Here is a 25,626-nt window from a genome sequence, read left to right as displayed (position 1 = left end):
TCTGTGATATGTTTGTAGCTTAAGCTCATACTATTTGACTTTTCCTTTTATAAGTTGTATGGATAAAGATTGAAAATGCTCTTAAATTTAAAATTCAATCAACATTACTTTCCGGCAGTCTTTCAGTAACTCAGTCACCCAGTCGTAGGAGGCAATGTACTGTTGAGTTGTAAGAATTAACAAAAGCTTTGCAAAGGGAAGTAAACTCAGACAGATAACATATGATATACTCTGACAGCTCAATATGCCTTTTCTCCAACATTGATTCGTGCTTCTGTACACAGCCCTGAAGTAAAAATGCCTCAGTGCTGTATCTGTGTTGCAGCTGACTGTCCTAAATCTAAAGTGCCAATTCATGTAAACTCAGTTCTTATTCTTGACTCCATTGTTTTTGAGGAGGAAAAAACAACACTTACTTTTACCTTTTAAAATTTTTTTATTTTACAGTGATGTTAAATTAATTTTGAGGAAAATGTACACAATGTTCTAGAGCTGGGAAACGTATAAAGCAGGATGTTTTAAAGCACTTTTGTCTATGTATTCTTGTTTGTAACATTAATATATGTAGATTCCTCCTTTTACATAGCGTTGACCTCTCAAAATGTCTTGGTTAATTTTGCCAGCACGTAGCCCCAAGTACTGATTTTTATTACTTTTTGAAGTTTGAAAGAAAATAGCATTTGAAATTTTAAATGCTTATGTTAAAATTATTTCTAGGACATGAAAATTGAGAGGAAGTTGCACTCAAAATCACAGTGTCTTGAATTTCTTTAGGGGACACTGAATAGTTTTCTGGAAGAAATATTTGAGTTGATGCACATGTTCATTTCTAGTTGGCAAAAGTCATGTTTTTCTAAGAAACTACTACTTTGGATTGAATTAACTTATTTGGAGGATGTTATTTTCCTCAAAAGTCATGTTGAGTTGGAGAACTTCTCACAAAAGACTTTAATACAGTGTTACTGTACCTGAAGCACTAACTTCAGTCATCAGAAATTACTTTGTTTTAATTACATAGGCATCTGAGACAGAGGTGAGAAGAAAAACCAGTCTGTCTAAGTAATTTCCGAATGCTCTAAACTACCAGAAGACTTAATTACTTCATGGGGGCCAGACTTGTGGAGATAGCATATATTTTAATAAGATAAACCTAGGAGAAACAAAGTTCTTATAACCCATGGATCGAAGCCTCCTATGAACGCAGTGTTCCCTAAGAAGGAAGGTGGAGGGAAAAAGAAGGAGGGGAAGGAGTAAGAGGGAGAGAGAGAGAAAAGAGGAAACCTTGGAGCAGGCACAGTAGCTTATGAAGTGATATGACAATAAGGGGCAATTTTCCTGAGTGACTGGATCCTGTAGCGTAAAGTAGGCAGCTTCACCCCCATCCTCAGTAACTTGGAAACTGGTAGCATTATTAAAAATGAGCAATTGTTTTAACTTCAGGAAAGAAAACCAACCTATTTTTTTATTTGTGTTTGCCTTGACAAACAGTCTTTGGACTTTGGTTAACCTAATCCAAACCTAAAAGTTCATTCCTAACATACAATCTGTCAGAACAGACCTTTGACGTAAATTCTTAAAATACTTTTCCCGTGTGCTATTATGCTTAACACTTTTACAGCCTTGTAATAAACTTTTCAGATATGAAGGAAGCATAACATTTACATATCGGAACATATGTCCACAGCTGAAGAAATGTGCAGGCTTCTAATTCCAGTTTAGTCCCAGTAGTCTCTTAATATAGTTTATATTGTAGAATCACTGTCAAATATTTTCATTTTTATGGTCTGAAGGCTGTGTTGAATGAAGTTTTCTGAAACTGGCCTTTCAGAGAATCTGACGTCGCGTGTTCTTGTGGACCGGTTCTTTTTTATCGAATTTTGGATCGTATCTGATGTGAAGTAGTAGACTATAGGGTCAAAACAGCAGTTTGAAACGGCGATGCACAGAGTGATGGGGTACATAGTCCTGACTGCAGTTACCACTGAGCAATTAATCCAGGTCTGTGTTCTCATAAGGGAGTAAAGTATTAAGGTAATGTTATAAGGCACAAAGCAGAAGCAGAATATCACCAAATGGACAACAATCATTTTGAGTACCTTTTTCTTGCTTAATTTATTCCGGCTTAATGTAAGCGGCTTATTCAAAGTCCGTAGGACCATAGTGGAGCAGGTAACATTCAAGATGAGTGGAATAAAAAACCCAACTGTTTCAATGAAGATAACAATCCGAGATAGGTAGGTTTTCCACGTGTCCTCTGAAAAGTTTTCAAAGCATGTCCTTTGTGCAGTATTGTTATGGCAGTTTGTAGACTGGAAAAAGCTTGCTGGTGTGCTGCCTGCTAACACAATTATCCACACTGCGACACAGACAATTTTTGCATTCCTCTTGGTTCGAAGAGTCTTAGATCGGAAGGGGTGTACGATAGCTAAAAAGCGATCTACACTTATGCACGTCAGAAATAAAATGCTCCCATACATATTTGTATAAAAGAGGGTGACAGAAATCTTGCAAAGAATGTCTCCAAATGGCCAGTTTCTGGTTACAAAGTAATAAATCCTGAAGGGTAATGTAAACACGAAAAGCAGATCCGATATGGCTAAATTAAGCATGTAAGTTGTAGTTTCATTTCGCACTTTTAAGGTACAAGTGAAAATGTAGATAGCCACACAGTTTGCTATGAGGCCGAGAACAAACACCATGCTAAAGATACACCCATACAAAGTATATTTAAAGGAGTCCTCAGTGGAACAATTAGAGCTTACCATTATAATGGTACGTTTAAAATTCCTGTGATTTGGAGGTTTCTCTGGTATTTTTATTGCAACTTTTTTGAAATTCCAGAAGAACTCGCAGATCAGATGTATTTTGAACAGTGTGTTTTGGCAAATTTGTTGTGCTGTGAAGCTTCAGGGAAGAAAGGCGAGCTCTGTGGCAGGGGAGTACATCTCCAGCAGAAATCACCAGAAGGTCACTCTTTTCTTCCGAGTGCTATTTGTAATCACATAGCCAGTCGGCAAAAGTCGGAAAAGGCATCATCCGTGGCAGATGAGATCACCTCAAAGCTTCCTTAGTTCCATTTTCCACCTCGATTCAATGAAGCCATTGTAGGGCTTTCTGCCTTACTCCTGGCTGCAGATCGTGACGGCAAAGCCTTGTCCATCCGAATGTACTGGGAGTATGTGCCTTGCGAAACGATTTCCTGGACGCCACAATGTGGGCACTTGCATTTCTCCCTCAGCTGCCTTTCTGTACAACAAGTTTTTCAGCTTGCTGGCTGGCCCCATGGGGCAGGAAGCAGAAGCAGAAGGGAGCTGCTTGCCAGGGCAGAAACCGAATTCCAGAGCGTGTTTGTTCCTGCAGCCCACAGCCCTCGGCAGCCCTCCTGCAGCCCAGCTCCTTCTGGAGAGGAGAGCAGAGCGCTCAGGCAATTTGTAGCATGACATCACAGGAAGAAGAGGCTGGGCGCTGAAGAATGGTTTCAGTTTGGTTTGTTTGCCTTCCCCTAATCTGATAACGTCTCTGCTGTACCTTGCAGACTGTAGCTTGCAGGCGTGCAAATGGTCACCAGCAGAGTGCTCCAGCTGCCTCTTAACTCTTTCCATGCTTCCTGAAAAGTCCTTTGTCAATGTTGCCAGGGCCTGAAAAATCTTTTTCTTTAGTCATGAGAAGACTTTGCAGTGCCTGAATAACCCTCATGCCTTAAAGTTCCTGTTTTTCTTTGGAGATAATAGTAATTGTGGGATTTTATACAGGATTGAATTAACATTATAATTTTTGTTAGATATCTTTCCTTGTAATAGAGAACACATTAATCACCAGGAATCAGCTGAGCGGTTCTACCTAAATTCCCTCAATACTAAGCTCAGGAGGGACAAAGATACACTGTTAGGTAATTAAATAATTTCACCAGATAATAACTGAGAGAGGATTGCTCTTGGATATTCCCAGGACTGAGATGTGTTGCAGTGGGAGGAGAAATTTTTAGCTTGTTCCATGTTAGAAAGTATACCCCAAGCTTTATTGCTAGCCAGAAAGGTGGGTCTTTAAAAAAAAAATACACTTCAGGGTTTTTTTGAAATATTGTGATGTGGAAAGCATTTTCTTCAATATGTAAGCACAGAATTAATACAGCAAAATGCATAGTGTACTGTGCAATTGTTTCTGGTGATTTAAAGGGGCCAGTTATCGCATATGCACAAAACAGTCCCATTAGTCACTGATTAATGAAACAAAAACATGTTATAACTAATTAAATTGTTAAGTAAATATAAAAAAACCCATCTCTTATTGCCTTTGGGGCAGATATGAGGTAAATCTCAGTTTAGACAGACTCATTTATTTAACAGCAGCTTGGATAGACTCACTTCTGGCATCAAAACCAGTCTATTTCTAAGTCTTAGAATAACAAATCTCTTCATATCTGGCTGGGTGGCATGGTTCTTTTGAAGTAGATTTTAATCAGTTGTACCTAAGCAAGGCTCTGGGCAGAACCTTTATAGTCTGCTGTGAAGAAGAGTAAATAATAGCACTTCACAGGATTTTGGCACGATTTCTTATGTAAGCCATGTCAGACAAAATTCAGAAACATGAAAAAGTGGTTCTTATTTTATTTCAAGTTTGCTTTATAGTTTTTTGTTAAATATTTTCACCTTGATTTTGAGTTGAAATCAAGCAGTTTAAGTTCAATAGGCTATAACCACAAGAAACCTTCTTGACTATTTTTGAAATTCATGCTTAATCATAAAGCATAGTGCATTTTGCACTTCTAAGTCAGCCAGAAATGAAAATGTGAGCTTGGCAGAGTCTCTCATGTGTCCAATTTAACTTGTACCTTAGCATAAAGTTTGTCTTACCTGACTTTACTCACAATAGCACATTAAATTTTGTTTCAGTTCCAGGCAACCTTGCATGGTGAGAGAGGGGTTTTCCTGCAAAAGTTCTGCATCAGGCTGTGGGAACTCTGATCTCAGTTTTACTTCCTTTATACAGCAAAACAATGCAGGGCAGGCTCAGTTACTGGAATGAAAATCCATGAAGTACAGAAATTTGATGTCACATGTCAAAGCCTCAAGCAATAATTCACGTCTAGAGAGAGAAACTAGTGGAAATGAGTATGTCTCTCATCGATCAGTGCTTGATTTTGGCATTTGGGCGAAGGTGTGGGTACACAGAGGCAGGGTGGGACGTCTGATCAGAGGCACTGTCCATTTTACCATGGTAAATGTGCTTTAAAGCAGTTGTGAAGGGGCATCCTCAGCCTTTGCTTCATCCGTTGGACCCCCTGCCTTGCTATGGCCTGTGTTGTTGCTCCTGTTACATATGTGGATACTACTCATATCTCTATTTTAGAGTATTGTGTGTATACTTTTGTTGTCTTTGTGACTCTATGGCCCCTGTACCCTTTTGGTGTAGTACAGTACATGCACTTTGCATTAATTGAAGAGCTAAGTCGTATTTGTATATGTCCAGAAATACCATTCAGATGCAGGATTTCTCCACCTTTGAATGAAAATTTGAAAACCCCAAGTTGACCGGTTTTTCATTGCTTTCATGTTTCAGCAAGGAAGGGTTATGACTGAGCGTGCAGGCTGAGTTATTTTAGTGTAAAAGTGTGATTGGCAAAGGCAAATTGTGTATCCTTTTTCTTAATTTAGATGTAGCTGATTGTTACCAAGAAGTGTTTAAATTTGTGTGAGCTTCTCCAAGCTGAAAAGCCTGTACTAGTGCTCTGGGAGCTGCTGGGAGTCAGGAGTAGCCTCCCTTCTGGCCAGGCTCCAGCACGAGCAGGGGCGAAACTTCATTGCACACTCCCTGTTCGCTGGATCTTGTTCTAAGGTGTTGAGCTTTGTGCTGACAGGTTCAGAAAACAGTTTAGTAGACCCCAGTGCTTTAAAAATTTTTAAAGAAGTTTATCAGTTATTATGGAGAAAGAATTGACATGGTAATGACCTTGCTTATGCTCCTTCACCAAAAGCAATTTTCCTTTGGGATGGGGAGGGGAGGTAGGCAGGAGGAAGCAGCTGCAGGGAGGGCCCTGTACGCTGAGGGGGGTTTTTTCTCTGAAGGAAACAATGCTGTTGCTGCAGGGAAACGCATATGTAAGTCTGTCTACCTTTCTGGGTCAGGCAGGAATGAGTTAGGACCTGTCATTTGTTGCTAGTGCTAGATGAGCAAAACCTGCATTTCCATTAACAGGCTTCCTCTGGCTCTTGAAGAGGCACCAAAGGCAGAGTGAGCATGGGCTCCTTAAAGGCAAGAGCTGATGAGATTCTTGAAATCATCTCTAACTTCAGCAGCAAAAGATTTCATGCACTGCTTCAACCAGTTACCACTTAACTCTGCTTATATGAGTTTAGATATCTGAGTTGAGGTATCTAGGACTATTTACACCCTTAAGTGATCTTGGATTTGTGTGGCAAACTTATTCCAGCATTGAACAGGGGGTCGGAAGGAAAAGCACTTATAACCCTAGCAGTGCGCTAGTAGAGTGGCTGTAGGACACTGCTCCTTCCTTGTACCCCTGGATGCCACATAGTTGAATACTTGCTTTCATTTATGACATGGGGGCAGGATCCCTTAAATTCAGAAGTCTAATTTGAATGGTAAAGAAATATTTCACTGAAATAAAATATTGGAAGGCTTCCAAATATTGGAAGGCTTTCCAAGCCTTTGGAGTTGTGCTAACCAGTGTTGGGTGTTCCTCACCTTCAGTTCTGGTGGGTGCTTCTGAAACAGAAGTTGTAGTCAAAGGTGAAAGAAATTTTGAACTTGTCTTATGTACTGTATTTAGTCTGTGCTGATGCTACTACTAAAAGCTCTTTAGAGGAAAAAAACCAACCGCAACATTAATAGTGTTGTAATAAATTTCTACAGTGTTTCCAAGGCCAGAGTATGCACTGTTAAATGATGCACAAAATGCTCTATGTAACTCTGTTATTCAATAACTAATGTTACTGCTTTCAGAGACACATCTGTGTCATGGTGCAGGCATTTGTTCATACTTGCTTAAGCAAACTTATGCAGAAGAACTTGTGCTATCTGTTGCAGTGAAGGCAAACTGTGGCAGGACAGTATTTTCTTTGCTCTAAGTTGTTATTTATCCAGTCATTTTTATGGGTTTAGGCATTTCTTGTCTATTTACTGGAGTTCCTCCTTGAGCATGTGTATGTACAGAAAGGAATTTATTACGATTGAGAAGTAGAACTGGGAGCCAGGAAGTCTCTTTCTGGCTGTGCTACAAATTTTCTGTTCCAATCCTGGCAGTTTTCTGTGACTTTGTACTCTAGCTTCCCTCCATGTAAGAGTTCATTCACTTCCACACTGGGTAATTGCTAAATATAGTTTGAAGTCCTTGGATGGAGAATCCTTTATTAAATAGGATCTTAAGGTAGTGAATGTGGTGAAAATGTAGAAAGATTAAAATTTTCTCTTTTTAGATTAGCTTCCAGCCAAGCAAAAGGATCAATTAAGAGACATTCAAATTACAAGTAAAAATTGAAAGAAAACCGTAAACATTTTTTCCACTGAAAGTTTGACCTTCTAGAACCAGTTTTCTCAATTAGTTCTTCTTTTACTAGCTGTGTTCTAATACACAGCAGCCAAAAATCTTCCAAGTATTAAAAAAAAAAAAAAAGGCAAGAGAAGTGAAAGTATTTGAGCTGTAGTCTATTAGGTTGTGTAATTGCTTAAAAAGGGAAAATGAAGCTCAGAATAAAACTCTAGAGTTCTTCATTCTTGCCTGTTGGAAATGCTCTTTTTTCTCTTCAGAATTGTTTCAATTTTCTTTATAGGAGATATTACAACTGCTCCTCTCCTGCTTGTAGAAAAAGGAAACAATTTCTCTCCTTTTGTATGAGTTTTCAGTTTGCTAGAGTCCTTTCTTTTCCTCTCTACTCTTGAGTTGATGGAGGGATTTTAAAACCCAAACATACATACAGGAAAGGTATTTTGAACTTGAGAACAATAGTTTGTTTTGGTTCTTTGTTCTTAAAAATATGTGAATATGACAATCATACTCTAAGAAATGCCACTTTTAGTCAAATTCTAGTTCTGAAACACTTCTTCACAGTATTTATTGTATATTTGTGCGTACACAAGCAGTTTCTTTGAACCACTTCAGTTAGTTATATGAAGTCCCTTCCTGGCTGTTTCCTATACTGTCCATGATGTACCTAGTAGTATAAAGAGAAGTGGACTAGAGAGAACATGTTTTCACTTAAGGAATAATATGTAAAAGCTGATACAGGCAGAAAGGAAAACCAACGTGTTGATTAATAATTTTTAGGCAACTAAGAGGCGAATAAGAATACTCTGTTGCTTCTGGTGTAAAACCTTCTCCTTTGAAATACAAACCTAAAGTGTTGCTGTTGGGACTGTGTTAGTCATTGCAGTATCCCTTAACATAATAGTATCTTTCAGAATATTCACAGGTCTGCTAGAGGCTTTTTAAATACTTAAACTTATGGGGGAACAACTTAAGAGAATGAGAAAATAAGAGAACCTTTAAAAATACTATTAATTGGACATTTTTTTTTCTTGTTTTCTTTTGATTTTGTGTAAAGGTTTGTTGGAGAAGAGTTTTGGAAAAAGCTTTCCATGCACAGTGGTGGAGAAAAGTGCAGAACTGTGTGCTGGAGTTTGTCATAGAAGTTCTGAAGATATTTTTAGAGTATTTCAGAAAATATAGGTACTCTTTGCTTACATTTTAAAGCTTGCTCTTGGCATTATTTGGTTTGTTGCCCACAAGAGTTGAGACAGATTGAAAATAGGGGATTAATTTTTTAAAGTATAATACCGCAGTTTTGAAAATAGTATCCATGATAGCACTAATAGAAAAATACTAGGTCTAATAGCAAAAGAAGCTTTTCTAAAAGAAGCTCAAAGGCCCAGTTAATGCTAATGAACACGTTAGGGTTACCTAGAATTATGTAAACGTTGTCATGGAATATGCAGATTGGTTGTTTGCACTGTAAATACACAGGACCAGTTACAGCAACGCTTTAGGCCACTGACACGAATGACACGAGGGACAAATTCTTGAATGAAGGTTCTGGATTTACATTTTTTGTGTAACTCATGGAAAGTCCCAGGAGCAGTTTTTGCTTACATTCTCAAATATTTTGATGTGCAAAGCAAATTTTTTTGAGAATGCAGTTATAAAGATATCCAGAGGAAACAATAATTGCGTAAGATATTGTCACCATGTCAATTTGTTATCTGATATATTGAAAAGGGTGGCCCCCACCTGCCTCTAATACGTGCAGCAAGAACATCTAAGAAATGGCACACCTGCTTACTCACCCCTGGACCTCAGCTTTAAGTTCTTCGTTTTCTGTAGCTATGAACAGTGTGTGGTGTGCATGTGTGTGTTAGGAGCTGTTGATTTAAGCCTCTGACCCTTTCTGTGGTCTCATTTTAAGGGAAAATCTGCTTTGCAGGATGAACAAAATCATCATTTCCATTGCATCTTAATAAGCCCACTTGGCAAGATAAGAAACTCTTGAGAGATGACTGGAAATGGTTCTGCTGCTGTATAGCATAGAGGTCCTACAGTATGTGTAGTAGACATTGTACAGAGATTTGTTAGGGACAGTGACCTGGAGAATTTATAACAGGTATCCAGACACATCCTGAGGTGATGTTCAGAGTTGCACTTTATAGTGCATAACTTCTTTATGTATACTGCAGTGTATTACCTGGAGAAAAGGCAACATGGCATCATGCCTTAGGAATGTATGTTAGACATCAGGTGATTGTGACATATAAATAAGTCTAGTTGATCTTACAGTAGGCTAGTAGAGGCTAGATAACAAGAAATCTTTTTGAGCTTTAATCTGTGGATGACTACAAATTTTACCTCAAAATACCTTTCAAGTATAAAACGTGACTCTTTTAAGAAAAAATAAATTTAAAAATCAGTTGCTATATTAAGCAAATACTAGGAATGATAGGAAGGAATAAGCCTCATTAATTATTTAGGAAACTGTTCCAAAAGATACAGGGTGAAATGGTCATGATAACAGATCTTGTAAGAAAGACATTTGCAATTTGTGTAATTCTAAGGCAATTACTTGTTATTTTTCAGATTTTTAACCAAAGTTTTTGCCCAACATGTATTCTCTGACCATGATTAAGGTAGTCTGATTCAATGTCAGGATTACTGGTGTTACTTCACACAGTTCTTGAGGGTATATTTTACTTTCATGACAAATTACTTGGAACCACTGCATCCAATGTGTGCAACCTCTTTCAGTTTTGGCCAAGTGGAGGCCTCTGAATTTGTACAGAGGATTTTGACCTCTACTTGCCAGAGGCAGCACAAAGCCCACAGTCACACTCCTATTCTCTTTCTTATAAAGGATAACATTATGAAGCCATTGAAAGAATTTGCCATAGTCATTCAATAAGATTTATGAGTTAATATTGTTTAAAAAACCAAAAAATCTATGGTATTAATTTGGTTTCCTTCAAAAAAACAGAATGTAAGAAGTTAAGGGGGGGGAAATTTTTCGTAAGAATTGTTCAAGCTGGTAAACTAATTAGTTTAGATAAATACTGACATGAAAATGCTTGTCAGGGGAAAACTGCTGCCAAGAAGCAGAACTTAGGTTTGATTAATGTGAAGAACTATTACTTTCTAAATCTGTAAGTCAGCAAATAACCTTTTTAAATTCTACATGATAAGATCACTTAAATGATTACCTAGCATATCATTAGTACTGGTAAACAGCATTTAAAAATACTTCAGCTCACTTTCTCCTATAGCTGCTCTTTCCTTCCAGCCCATATCCTGTAATTTTATGAAACCAATTCAGGACTTTATGAACTATTTTATTACATTGTTTATCACATTTAACAGTTGCGTTTTCGGTGTGGCCATCAGCTAATACCTAGAAGGTAAGGAAGGAAATGTCAATTGACAATGGACAAAGGACTTGCTTCTCATGTGATAATTTAAAATTGTCTGCTGCAATCTTGGAGGAGTTGAGTGATGTTTTCAAATGCAAAACATTTGTCATAAATGATCCATTTTCACTTCAATCTGTGTTAATAATCTTCCTGGAAGTGGCAAGGTGTCTCTCTGGGAGACATTGGTTTGACCCTGGCAGGAGAGGGGAGGCTGGAACCCACATCCCATGCCCTGAGCAAGTGTCTTTGTTATGAGGGATTCTCATCTTTTGCTGTAAGAGAATGAATCCTCTGAAACAAGATACTCCATCTCTGAAAATGTTCAAGCCCCAGGTGGGATGGGGCTTTGAGCTACCTGGTCTAGTCAAAGGTGTCCCTGCCTCTGGTGAGGGGGTTAGAACTAGATGATCTTTAAGATCCCTTCTAACCCAAACCATTCTATGATTCTGTGATAATATATTTAGCCTCAGAAGGAGGTACTACATAAAAACCAGAAGCTTTATGCTCCAGTTCCCAGTGAGATATCCATGCAATACTATTTTACTCCTACAGGGTACTTCCAGTGATGGTGGTAGAGGAAGATCCAGGTAGTGTTGAGCAGCATGCACTGTCCTGCACACTCCTTACTCAAGTCTCGGGGTTTTGTTGAACTTTCTCAGCTGTTATCTATGGTGGTTTAGTGGTTCAGTGCTATAGCTGGAAAAGGTTAATTTTTGGCTATGCAAGTCTTTAAAATCTGAGGTAGAAGCAGTAGTATTGAAAGTCATTAGCTTTAAGTTTCAGTAGTTATCACTTATGTGGTCTCTGAAAGAAAAAAAAATCTTCAATGAGGGGGCAAGGGATAAGAGTGAGTGGATCAGGTACCGACTGTTGTGGAAAGATCACAAAGGTCCTACTTCTGCTTACAAATATTACCTTAAATTTCTCTGTACTTTTGTAATTCATTGGGTTCTGATACAGTTTTTATGGTTGACTTAAGCAGTTTGAATGTGGGCTGTTACTTGAAGTAGTCCTACCGCTGTCCGTTTAAGCCTCTGTGCTTCTTCCCTTGTGCTGTGTGTATGTATGCATATACATGAATGAGAAAAACTGTTTGGTTTAAAACTAATCCTAAAAAATACATAATTTTAAGTCATAGCTGTGCTAATGGTGAAGCAAGGGATGAAGCATAAAGTGCAAATGTCTAACTTAGAGAAGCGCCAGTGCACTTTGACTGATTTAGTGCTGCAAGTGTTGTAGCAAAGTTCAACTTTGAGGCTTTAAAATCTGTATTGTTTTGACTCTTGGCCAGACATTAACTTAGTGTTTGACTGTGTGAGGTTTAAAAGGCTCATCTAAGCTCAAGAGTGAGATCTATGCTTCTGGTCTACTACCCTGTAATTTATTTTCATATAAGTAGTTTGAAATAGTGGTATTTATAATATAATAAAAGAGAGCAATATACACCTAATTGATTTTTCCACAAAGGAGGATAAAAATGAGTGGTAATACAGACACAGTATGCATAGTCATGCTTTCCTATTTAAGATTAATAGAGGTGATAAAGGATGTCAGCTTTGTAAGGCAAATATCCAATCCATAGTGAATTGAAGATGCTGTTAGTTTTCTTACTGACTTCAGGGTGCTTTGGGCCAACTGGCTTCACTGCTGGTATTGGTTTCCATTTTTCTTGTCATGCTATGGTCTAAAGACTGCCAACCAATCTAGAGAGTTAGAAAATCACACACAATATGCTACAGATACCTCATTTCACCTGCATTTAAAATAGACAAAATAGAGAGTCAGGTAGCAGGGAGATAGATTCAGGTTGAAATGGTCATTTGTGGGTCTGACCTCAGAAATGTATTAATTAGCAGCCTCTTACTTCATTGAAAGTGAATGGTAAAACCTGTTTTGTTTTTGCTGTGGCTTAGTAATTGGTTTATGTGCTTTAGAGTAGCTACAGAAAATGCCTGCTGAATGATTAATGAGGAACTTGTAAGATACTTAAGTTAAAAAACAAAATAGAGAAGTCTACATAGCAGAACTACTCGATTGTTGTATCTTAGCTGAGGTGCCTTGTATGAGCTTTTTTTAAACAGCGGCATACAAACATATGTTTATATGTAAGGCTTCTGGCTGCTGTTTGGCTGTGCTTGTGGGCACACTTTGGGTTTTGTTTGGTATCAGTACATTTGTGGTGAAGTCAGTGGAGCTACCCATAACAGATCCCACACTAACTAACTAAAAGCAGAAATGTGCATTTTCTTTACAGTGAAAGTGAAGACAGCAGAGTAAAAGTGCTTCCAAATTAAAGTAACTCCTTTAAATTTGACAGCTATTTACATGTTCTTTGTCTGTCTTTCTCTGAGGTATCAAAAGTGTATAGGTACACAGAACAACTTAATATATATACCTAAGTCAGTATGAAAATGGTTTGTTTTATTACTAGAAGCAATGTGGTGAAGTTTCAAGATCAGCTTGTGTTTTCAAGTCTTCTTTTTATTCTTTATATTTTCTGAGGGAGGCAGATCTTCATTATTAAAATGCAACATAAATCTATGAGAGCTATGACTTTTTAATCTCATAGGAGTTTTACTTCTTTTGAGATAATCATTTTGGAGCTTACCTCTATAGTAGAGATGATACAAAAAAAAAAAGTCAATTTTAAGTGAACTCTCTATTCCTGTACCCCATCCTTTCTTAAAAATTATTTTCAACTTATTGAAAATGATGGGAGGTTGACAGGTTTTGGAGAGCTGTAACTGGGATTGGAAAGTGCTTGTCCAATCCGAGGTTTTATCTTCCCTCTGGCTTTTGCCCTGGACCACCCTCAGTCACGCCCCTTGGGAATTTGGGCTGGGGTCTCTGAGACCCTCTCTTCATCAGTCTTCATATTCTTCGGGGTACAGGGGTCACACAGTTACCCAGAGTTTGACTGTACTCTGCGGTTTAGGCCAAGGTACAAGTGTTCTCTAAGCAGAATGGACCTGTCTTAAAGAGAAACAAAACATTTCTACTGGAATTCAGGGGTAGAATTGATATGGGGAGTGTAGAATGGGGTAATAGGTTTGGAGAGTTTCTGTGCTAAGGGTAAAGGAATGAAATGCTGCTGCTTCTAAATCTACTTCTGCTATATAACTACTTAAAAAACTTACAAAAATTAGAAAAATCAAAAAACTTAATGGACCTTAAGGCATCACTGTGAAGTCATCCAAATGGAAACGCACTGAATTTTAAACGCCCTGCTTGAGCAGGGAGGTTGGACCAGGTGCCCCACTGTGATCCTTTCCAACCTTAGCCATTCTATTCTATAATTTCCTGCATGATTCTGCTCTAAATATCTAAGAGGGAAGTGTTACGCCTTCCAGTGTTGTTTTTCCAGAGCCTGAGCTAGCCATCACTGATCAGTCTTCAAAAAAGATTCTCATGTGTGGCCATGAGAAAAGGCACTGAATATCACGTCTTACATTATGTTCTGAAAAATAGTAATGGTCTTATTAGTGGAAACATGAGCTCAAACTTCTTGCAGATGTTACTGTCGTCCAAGTTTACCACATACACACACACAAATAAATTGTTTAGAGTTTTTTGCCCCTTATTGTTTTTACCCTTCTTTGCTAGTTCAGCTACATTTTTGGTGTTAGAAAAAAGTTAAAGCAGATATATTGCATTCTTTTAAGTTTTCTTTAGTCTATTTAAAGTATCCTAGAATAACTCTGTGGATACACCACATGTTCTGGTATAAGTATCTTCTGACTCCCATCATTTACTAAGGGATACTCTTCATGTTTGATAATATTAATTCCATTTTTTGTTCTGCTTCAGATCTATGCAAAGTTAATGCTGATTTACTAATTCTTTAATTGTTTCTCATATGGTTATACAAATTTATAGTTTGTAGTTGTGGAAGCCAACTAATGCTGTAGATTGGTGAAACTGCCCTTGAGAGGAGTGGTGGGAAGTGGAGAAGGGCACTTTTTCTTTCTTTTTTTCTTTTTTAGTGGAAAGCACTGTTAATATCTTTTTACCCTTTTTTACGAGGGTGAGAGGACAAGAGGGAATGGCCTTAAACAGAGGAAGGTTTAGGTTAGATATTAGGAAGAAATTCTTCACTGTGAGACTGGTAGGACACTGGCACAGGTTGTCCAGAGAAGCTGTGAGTGTCCCATACCTGGAAATGTTCAAGGCCAGGTTGGATAGGACTTTGAGCAACCTGGTCTAGTGGAAGGTATCACTGCCTCTGGCAGGGGGTCCAACTAGATGATCTTTAAGATCCCTTTCATCCTAACTCGTTCTATGATCTGCCTCAGAATTAGTTGTAACACTTTGAGAGAAAACAGTAGGGAAAATACTTTGTAATTGTTGAAATACTAGATGTATAAAATTACTAAAAAGTAAGTATGAAATAGGCATAACATCAAAAAATATAGGTGTCAGTGCTTTCCAAGTTTTTGTTTCAGGTCTGTTCAGACAAGTTGTTGGAAAGTTTGGGGTGTTTTGAGTGGTTTTTTTACTATTCTGTTTCACACTGTCAGAATTCCACTGTTTCTTTTCCAATGTTTTTTTAATGAACTCTGAATAATAGCCCAAGACTTTTTTTAACCTTCTCTTGTTAATTTGATTTCCAGTGCAGCTTCCTTACCTCTATTATACTGCATTTTGACTGATTGTTAAATAACTGCTTGTAAGGCAGAAATGTTTAAATGGAGGCATCTTAAATTCTGCCAACTGAGCACTCAGAAGGTCTGCATATGCTTCTGCTTTGAAAGCCAAGCGCAGCAGGATGACTGCCAGGTCTTGTCTGCCTTGAGCTAACACTAAGTATAGACTAACTGAGCTTGAGATATTCCATAATGGTAGTCATGGAAGTACTGGCTCAAATTAAGACCAAAACTCTTCTCAAAGCATGTGCCCAAAATGTTATGACTGATTTTTGTTACAACTTCAGGTTTTTCCTTCTTCTTTGTCATGTGTAATTTTCTTCACATTGTAATGTTTTCTAGAAGTGGTTGATAAATCCATCACATAAAATGGTTTTCATGCTTGTGTTGCCATGCTTTGGTATAAAACATGGCACGTTGGTTTTACAACTTAAATTTCTTTGTGCTATTTTTCTATTTTAGATTATATGAAGCATGTTGCAAGATATTTATGGTTATTTTTGCTTTTAAATAATCATAGAGTAGTCTGCTTGTAATTGTTTCAGGACATATACCTTCCCCTAGCTAATATTACTTTTTCTAGAGAATAGGTCTTTCTGTGCATGTAGCTTATTCCAATCTGCTGCAGATTATCTATTATATCCTTTTCTGTTCAATTCCTAATTCGTTGACTCCTTGATTATGTTGGTAAAAGATACTGTCCTGCTCTTTCAAAAACTGCTGTCACTGAAGTTTCCTAGAACACTTACCACATTTAGGTTGTAAAAGAATTGTTTGGGGCGCTTTGTACCTAAATTTGTACAGTTAATGAGAAACTGGAAAGAACACAAGACTTGAAACTGAATTACTGGCTTTAAACAAAAGTCTCAGAGACACCTCATTGTCATGTTTCCACTTGTACTTGCAAAAATATTTCCCAGAACCTGTCTTAATTGTTCTGGGAACTGGGTCTGTGTAAGTCAGTTAGAAATGAAACTGATGTAAAACGTGATGTGGTATTGTAACAGCTTGTTTGATTGTTCCAATAGTAATTACCTAAATAAATTCTCTTTACTGAGATAGACATCTTGTGGCCCAAAAGTTGCTCTGAAGAAAATAAGTGCTTGAGTGCTGTTTTGCTCCTGAGTGTAATAATTTTTCATATATAAAAATAACTATAGAAATGATCTAATACTTTGTGATGTCAGTTAACATAATGGTCCCTTAAAGCAACTCTTTGCTATTTCCTGTGCTGAAAATATTTATACTCTGTAGTGTTTTCACAGTTTAAAGTTGTTGCTATAGTTCTCAACCTCAAGATCTTTGGCAGAATGTGTTGTTACTGACTGATATATTGTCATTTGCAACAGTCACATGGTTCAGATCAGGTCCATTTTAGTTTAGTGTACACAATTTCTATCCAGAAAGTGGGGGGAAACTGGTATCCATTCAGTTGTCTTTGAGACCTTTGGCTTTTGCCTAAAAATCTTGAAAAGTATTTGACCAAGAATGAGTCATATTGAAGCCTGGTTGCTCTGGGGGGATAGGTAATACAGTTACTAATTACTTCAGATAGAGATTGTTTCTACAGCTGCACTGCCAGTACAGACCACAGATTCATCTGGAAGATGCTCACAACAATTGCTTTGGGGAGAAAATGTGTGGTAGATAAGCCTAAAATGATATTTTCTTGGCTAATGCTCAGCAAAAAAATACATAACAAGGGTTATTGTATTCTGTTTTGATTTGTGTACCTGCATGTGCAGTTGTGTGAGTTGAGCAGAAAAACCTCTTGAAGGAAGTGGTGCAAGACCTGACTGCAGCCTGCTCAGGGTCATCCTGCATAGTTAAAAAAACCCAGGTCTATAAATTTGTAGTTCTGCTTGTGGACTGTCTTTCAAAACACCTTTCAAACCGATTTTTAAAAAGTTAACCTCACAGGCTTGGCAAACAGGAGCATTCCTGATGACCAGGGTTCATTTCTCCCTTCAACTGGTAATTGGTTGCAGAGCTATAAAGCAATAACTCTGTCAGAAATTTCCCTGTTTGCTGAGTGTTATCACTGGTCTGTGTAATAGTTTTGAACATAACCAATAGTATCAGTCACTATGTTAACAGAGAAGGTCTATCATCTTTATATTTAAAATTTAAAAACTGTTTTCACGGACTTTTTTCTCCTTTACTAGGAAGGATACTTTAATGATGTTCTTTTATCACTCTTGTGCAATGAGGTCATCCCATGGACCTTTGTTAAGAGACCCTGTAAAACATGAAGAATTGACTAATCAGTCTTCATTTGGTAAAGAGTAATTTTGGGAGTGGAGGGGTTGAAAACTATGGTATTTGTTTTCTGAAATAATGTTTTATTTCCAACAAGATTTGCCAGGTCTCTCCAGAGACTTTTGAGGAAGAGTAGGTTATCACAAAACTCTGAGGAGAGTGGATTTGCAGCATCATTTAAAGCAACAAAACTTTAAGATTCATACCCAGACTGTGGCGGCCTGGCTTTCCTTCTCTGACTGGAGAGATTTAACTTCTTTATCACTAGATAAAAGAAGATCCTCACAAGGCTTAATGACCCTATTACTTCATCTTAAATGCTGGATATGAGTAAGGACTTGTATTAAACATGCACATGCTGTAAGGAGTTAAAAGCAGATCTGTCTGTATTCTTATATGAATTAAATCATTAACACTGCAATTTTTAATGTTTTTCTTTATAAATTTTGTAAGTAGAAGCCCCAATGGGAACATAATTTATGTAACACAACTTATATGTGTGAAATTAGGACACGATCCTTAACATTACTGTTTTTTTCATGGTCAATATTGTTTCAGTTTAGACTGTGAGTTGTACTTTGCTTTGGCAGGCCTAAATTATTTCAGAATTCTGATAACTAATTATCATGTGAAACTTCTGAAAAGGCAACTTTCAAAAGTTGCAAGCAAAAGTCAACTTTCTGGGCATGCAATTGGGAAGAGGGTTGGAAATAGCTTGTGCCGATCCAGTCCTTGCACTTCCATTCCAAAGCTGTCAGTTCTAAACTGGCTTTGTTTTACCCTGTAAATCACAGCCCTCTTTTAGTACATTATGAAAAAGAAAATTGTTTAACATTATGTATTGTATTGACTGATTCAATAATTTGAAAACCAGAATAAATCCCCCCAAAAATAAATAAAAAAACACCCTAGGGACCTTGGCATTAAGATATATGCATAGTTAAGTGCTAAACACTGCATTAAAATTTATTGTGAACAGATAACTAGAACCTGGGTATGTATTAGGAAATTATTATAAAGAATAAAAATATAAAGCTTATAGAAAACAAAGACAAAAGCAGTTTTTAAAAATCTGTGAGTGCTAATAGCACTGCTTAAATCTGCTCAGGGTCTTTCTCTATGGTCAGTGGAGTACACCCAAACCCTAGGGTAGCTCTTCCCCATATTTAAGGATGTAGGTCTTTTGTTTAATCTTTTCATGGAAACCAAAGTCTAGTTAAACATGTTGTTGAGATAGAGCCAATACAAAGATTGGGAAGCTGGGAAGCACCTGTGTGTCCTGTAGTTTCACTGTAGCCAAATAAAGATTAGCCAACAAGAAATTCTGCCTGTTTTGTCCATGAAAGGAGCTTTCAGATGGGGAAAAATCACTGCAGATGGCTGTGATGGAGGTGTTGCTGCAGGGAAGCATCCTACAAAGCTTCACTTAACAAAACCCCACTTAATTCACAGATATAGCGTTGGGGATTTAGTTAGCCCTGGGTAGTGTGAGAGGGGAGTGAGTCAAATTTCAGTCTTATTCTTCATTCTGATGCCAGTGGCCTTTTGACCTTGAGAAATTTTAAGCCTTCATTGCTTTCTCCTTTTTTTACACTAATAAAAGGGGGTTTCTGTAGCCATCACAGGGAAGTCTCAAATGAAAAGCAGCATTTTGCTTAATTAGTGAAATTTATTCTGTGGCTGCATCTAGTAACATTAATCACTTACTGAGCATTAAATTAAAGTAAAAACTGCAAATCTGCTTTCACGTGAAAGGAACGCATTGGAAGTGACCTATTCACCTCAAGTGCTGCTTAAAAGCTATAAAAAGCAATATAAAATTTGTACAAGATAGCATGAATAACATCACTTTAGAAACAAGTTCCCAATAAACATTCCCGTTCGATTAAGCTGGACCGGGGGGTTAAAGTTCTTTGTGACTATTACTTAGAGGACTGGTAATTGCCTGGTTAATGATGTTATACTTTGTTCATTTGAGCGTTGAATATCAAATAGTGGAACTAAAGCTGAAGTTTGCCCTGGTGAGCTTGAAAACTCCCTGCAAGCTGCACGACGTGCTTTGAATTCACTAAACAGAATTATTTTCCATGAGTAAATATAAAGAAAGGAGACAAGGCTGTAATTAAACCCATCAGTTTCTCAGGATGGGGGGTAGTTGCATTTGAGAAAACTTGTCTCTACATAATTCTACATTATGGCACACACTTTTTTTGTGAGGCACCAGTCTTGTCAGTGTAGCTCCTATTCATCCAACTACCTGACCATGCATTTGGAAAGGTACCATTGAGAGTGGTAGGGCTCCCTGGGGAAAGAACACAGAGGGCTGCATCTGAAGTGTGAGAGGAAGGTGGAAACAAAACAGAAATTTCACCAGGTCTGAAAACTAAATGCCCTCTTCCTGCTCATGCAGCCAAAGGGCTAACAAAGGCTGTGCAGTCAGTGTAGGTGACACAGCTGTGGTTTGCCCAAGGGCACGTGTTGAATCAGGCTGTCTCACATCCTGCCATTACTGATGCTGGCACCTCTGTGCTGCTGGGCCCGGCTGGGTTGCAACATCCTGTTTATCTTGCCTTGTTTTTGACTACAGTGTCAATTAGTATTTGTGGGAGCCAAAAAATATTGGGCTCACTGCATCTTGCTATTGGGTCTCTATAAGTAGATGTTTCTGCACAAAGAATATCCCTTTGCTGACTGTGGCTCATCTAACTGATGGAAAGCAGCAGTAGGTTTTCTATATTCCTGTCAGATAAATTTCACTTGCCGAACAGTTTATGGAACAGGTTGTTGTCAGTAAATGCAGGACATCTTGTACTTTGTTCTCTGCTCTTTTGTGCTTTGCTCCCAGTGTTGCTGCCTCGTCTGTTCTTACTGATTATTCTGGCTCTGCTTGTGATTCTCTGCGAAGTGGACCTAAATCTGGGTTTGCTTTCTCTGTTAACTTTCTGCTGTCTTAGTGCATCAGCTCCACTTACATTGAGGTCAACTGATTGTCAAGGCTGGCAGGTAGAAGAGGAGGAGTGGAAATTATGAAAAAATAAGCAGATCTCTTCCATTGGTAGCAAGCTGCTGTGCCTCCTCACTTTATCTAATGAAATCACACTTGGAATAGTGAAAATTATAGCAGGGGTGAGAGAGGACCTGGAACTGCTGGTCTCAAGTGCTAACTCAAAAATAATAATTTTTGCTTCTATTCCTAGACCTCTCATTCCCCTTTATCAACCCTTTTTCCTCCTACTGATGTTTCATTCAAAACAATACTTTCCCAGTCATAAATAGCTAAAATATGAAATGAGTGAAGCAGGGTTCACTCTTAGTCAAGATATCTCATCAATAATTTAATTATTGCTCTGGGAAAGAAACTTGGATTCTTCAGAGCATAGTGAATGGTGGGAATAATAAAAAGGAAGAGACCAGAAGAATGAGAAATGGAGAAGGTAATGTGTCTGTGCTTGCAGCAAGTGCAATGCTGAGAGAAACAAGTGAGAGGAGTGTGTGTACTACTAAGTGCAGGGGAAAATTATGCAAACCAGCCCAAGAGCTGAACTGGTGGAGAAACAGTACAGAAATAACTGTGTGGTTATGAATCAGTAACTGATGTATTTTATGTTATGGATGAAACACCTCCAGTATTGCCAAAATCATAATTTAAAAATTGCACGGTGTGAAAAATTGTAAATCTCATCACTCTCATCTTGTTGCTCTAAATTTTTATTTGATGCACTTCAGAAGAAACGTGTTGTTTTTTTAGAAATAAGTCTAAATGAGAAATGTCTTAATGCTAGTTTTAATTCTCATAAATCTAGTCTCGTTTTACTAGGCCATGTCTTACTGCCTTAGCCGGGTGATGCTGCATACTTTAGATGCATGCTGTGCTCTTGTTCGTAGCTGCAGATTTATCATCTGTGCCATCACATTTTAGTATTAATAATGTGCATTTGTAGGTTCAAACAGACCATACATAGACCATCTGATGATGCATTGTGTACAAAGCAATGAGCTGACTGATTTTACTACTGTCTTTTGGGGAGATCATTTCAGGAAAATGCTGAATGTTTGTTTTTGCCCACTTTGTCCTCAGTTGGTACTATGGACACTGCTTCCCCCCCAAGAAGGCAGATATTTGCTAATCAAATGTTCCTCTGTTGCTTCAGGAGTTCTGATACTGTACTTTTGAGAGGCAACATTGTGCTCAAGGATGAGTCTTCTGTTGGAAGAAAACAAAACAATCTAGAAGCCACCAACCCTGTGTTTTCAAAATTAATTATAAATCCGGTCCCAAAATATTTTCCCATGCAGTCTTCTTGTCTCAGCATAATTCTACTCTGTGCATGACACACAAGCAGCCTGAGATTTTGTTTCTGCAAGACTGCTGTTTATTACTAACATCAGCGGAAGTGCTGATGTTGCTTCACCCAGAACCTTTCCATTCCTCTTACATTCTCTCTGCATCACTTTCTACTTCAAGCTCTTAGTTTCCAATGTATTCCAACTGCCTTGCCTAAAGTATTGATAATTAACCTCAAATCAAAATGTTTTTTGTTTTTGACCATGAAGGCACAGACTTAATGAATCCAGAATCACTTAAACTCTTGCCAGAGGTGGCTCTGCAACATGATACAGCAGAGACTAAAGTCTCCAGTGCAGTTAAATGAGTTATGACCCTGGTTTGTATATTATCATATGCAAAATATTGGGTAGATGTTGTAGCAGAAATAGATTGACAGCAGGTACAGCAGTAACTTTCAGTCACCAATGGGTTGCGATTTCCTTTGATTGTTTTTTGTTTGGTTGGTTGATTTGGGGTTTTTTGTGTTGGGGTTTTTTTTGTTATTTTTTGAAATGCGACATTTTATGTATTTTCTTGTATTGTTTGGTCTTCTTTTCAGGAATGGCTATTTAATAGGAAGTAGTAAGGGATTCTAGAATACAACTGTGTCTCAAATCTGCAGTTAGCCTATATCTAATGGATTGCTGATGAAACAAGAAAAAATGTGCTTGGTGTATTTAATAGTTAAAAGTTATCTGGCAAAATATGAGTGTTCTGAAGTACTTCAACACTTTAATCTTCTATTGAGGATCATATTTTGGTAGATTTTTTTGGAGAAGAGGGAACCAAATCCATTTAAAGTGGTTGTCTATTCTTAGTACAATGTGTTTTTCTAGGGGTCGCCTCTGTTTGATCTTATCAAGCAGTCAAAAGAACGAGAAGGCCAAACTGATCAGCCTGAGACCACTTCGACTCCCAGTACACCTTTGCAACATAATCACACTGCTGCAGACCTGTAAGTGACATGCATACCTGAAGTCTAGGAAAATGTGAAGTTAATATCACCCTTAAAATTCACCTCTGTTCTGTTTTCCTACTTGTTAGGCTTGGTACTTAGGTTTTGTTAAACTGTCATATTTGCAGATGTTAATTACTCGTATAAATTTAAATCAAATGCTGAAATCTGTTTTTCTAAGATCCATCAAACCTGTAACTGCAAACTGTTATCTCATTTGCCTAGGAATAAATAAGTCCCTCTATCAGGTATTGAGGATAACAGGTTGCAATAGCAATTAATTTCTTAAGGAAGAGTTCCTGCAAGTATTATTCATATAAAATTGTTCTTTTATCCTGTGATATTAACTGCTTAATATATGTTGAATCTCCAGCTACCTTTCTCCTGTGAAATCTCCTAAGAAGAAAGCATCTGGACCTCCTCCAAGTGCTAATTCCACTCCAGATGCTCAATCTGGTGCGACTCCGCAAACACAGAAACCACAAAAATCTACCTCCCTCTCTCTGTTCTATAAAAAAGGTTTGTTACTTCTGTATGTGCTGACATTTGCAGTTATCTCATGTTATTTATCTGTTTTGGTGCTCAAGATTTCTTAAAAGATTATTGTAGAATCTGTAGTGAACAGTGTGCAGACCCTCTGGAGGAAACTGTAAAATGGTGCCAGCAGGTTAATGGGTGCGCTCTGCACGCTGGAAGTTTGAACTGAAAACTTACCTACTGACTGTAAGAATGTCCGTATGGGCTCAGATGGAGGGTTCTTCTTTTCCCAGCAGTGACCGTAAATAGGTATCCTGGGAAGCTAAAGAACTGGGCAAGCATGGACAGTGCTTCCCCTGAATGCTTTCCCAAGCTTTGACTTTGTCCAGCTCGGGGTTTTTTCTGAACCTTTTGCACTGTGTCAGATTAGTAACTCTCAGCAGATTCATGTTCCAAATGCTTGTTCAGGCTCTTTTTGAATTGACGTAGACATGCATGTGCAGCATTGTTTGGTGTGGCCTTCCATATGTCCACTGTCTCTTGTATGAAGAATCTTTTCCATTTATTTTAAAACTGGCTTTTACTACCTTCATTTGATGTCTTGTAGTTTTTGTAGTTGGAGACAGCAAACGTTCAATTGCTGTCGATCCTCCATTGCATTCTTCTTTTGTATGCCCCTATTATTACAATTCCAGTTTATTTTTCCTCTCTGTTTCTAAAGTGTATCTTCTGGCTTATCGTCGGCTACATACGCTGTTCCTTCAGCTTCTCTCCGAACATCCTGACCTGGAACCCTTGATCTGGACCCTCTTCCAGTACACACTGCAAAATGAGTATGAGCTAATGAGAGACAGGCACTTGGACCAGGTAACATGAACAAAAAAGTTTCGAAAAGCTTAAAAAGACTCTGCTGAACAAAATGTTTCTTAGACATTCTTTAACCATCAGAAATTGTACTCTTGAGTTTTTATTTTTCTATTGATCACTGAGAGGAGAACTTAATTTAGACTGAAGTCTCTCATCTCAGTTTTTTAAGCACTGGCAGTTACTCACTATGGCATTGTCAAATACCATTTTCATCTATTTTCAAAATAATGTAGCACACCACAATTTCTAATAATTTGCATAAGAAAATAATGATTTTCTTTGGGAAGACCACATGGGTGGCTGATAAATGTTTTGTTATTCTACTCTAAAATTGCAATGTGTGAAATGAGTTTTAGAAGATACTATCAGCTCCAGTTAGTTGATTGTCATACAGAAATAGAGGTAACAGTAGATGACTTACGTTCTGGGAGTTCTTATGAAGTTGAATTGCAGGCTAGTTTACGGAACACTAACAGTAACAGAAAGCTTATTTCTTAACTTGAAATGACGAAGGTGATTTCATTTTCTGCATGTTCAGTTGTCTTGTCTTGTTTCTTTAATAGATCATGATGTGTTCCATGTATGGCATATGCAAAGTAAAGAATATAGATCTTCGATTTAAAATAATAGTTTCTGCATACAAGGAGCTTTGCAACACAAATCAAGAGGTATGGAAGTTCTTAAAAGTTACTCCTCCATAAAAATGTTATAAACTAATTCTTTCTCTCTGAAATCAAAATAAAACAAACTACATTTGAACATACAAAGGAAACTTCTACTTCACTGCATCTCCATTTTGTGGAGGAGAAAACGGACTCTAATACTAAATATCTTTTTAAAAGATTTTTTAAAGATTTATTGCATAAATTAAACCTCATTCCATTTTTTTAAAGATACTAAATAATGGTTTATGATTTTATTTGGAGACTAGATGAAAGATTTATGTGTAGAGCTAATAGGATTTTCAAAAATAACACAAGTTCCTTTAGGAGTTATCTAACTTCCCATGGAGCATTAAGGGAAGAGAAGCAGATAACTTTCTACAGAAACTTTCAATAGAAATACGGTTTGATATGAAATAGAGATGTATGCTTATATATCAAACAGCTGAGTATGAATTAAAGTTGCAGGCTTAATTCTAACATTAAGAAGTTTCTTTCTTCATAGGAGCTTTCATGTACTGAAATTTT

At 37.6% G+C, this 25,626-nt stretch overlaps 2 protein-coding genes across 2 annotated transcripts in view; one reads left to right on the top strand and one right to left on the bottom strand.

Moving 5' to 3' along the window:
* The window catches only part of RB1 (RB transcriptional corepressor 1), a 71,458-nt gene that overhangs the window by 40,273 nt on the left and 5,559 nt on the right, over positions 1-25,626 (top strand). The window contains exons 18-21 of the mRNA XM_051779310.1: positions 22,974-23,092; positions 23,466-23,611; positions 24,291-24,436; positions 25,000-25,104. Coding sequence (XP_051635270.1) covers positions 22,974-23,092; positions 23,466-23,611; positions 24,291-24,436; positions 25,000-25,104 — 516 coding nt within the window. The remainder of the gene's footprint in view (positions 1-22,973; positions 23,093-23,465; positions 23,612-24,290; positions 24,437-24,999; positions 25,105-25,626) is intronic.
* On the bottom strand, positions 417-3,834 carry LPAR6 (lysophosphatidic acid receptor 6). The gene is given in 2 exon segments (XM_051779340.1): positions 417-1,883; positions 1,886-3,834. Coding segments are annotated over 2 exon segments (939 nt in total). The 5' UTR covers positions 2,766-3,834; the 3' UTR covers positions 417-1,824.

This window comes from Manacus candei, unplaced genomic scaffold, assembly GCF_025592945.1.
Source record: "Manacus candei isolate 608988 ecotype Guabito, Panama unplaced genomic scaffold, ASM2559294v1 h1tg000014l, whole genome shotgun sequence".
Classification (NCBI taxonomy): Eukaryota; Metazoa; Chordata; class Aves; order Passeriformes; family Pipridae; genus Manacus; species Manacus candei.
Note: the sequence above shows the minus strand (reverse complement) of the source record. Positions and strands in the feature narration are given on the sequence as shown.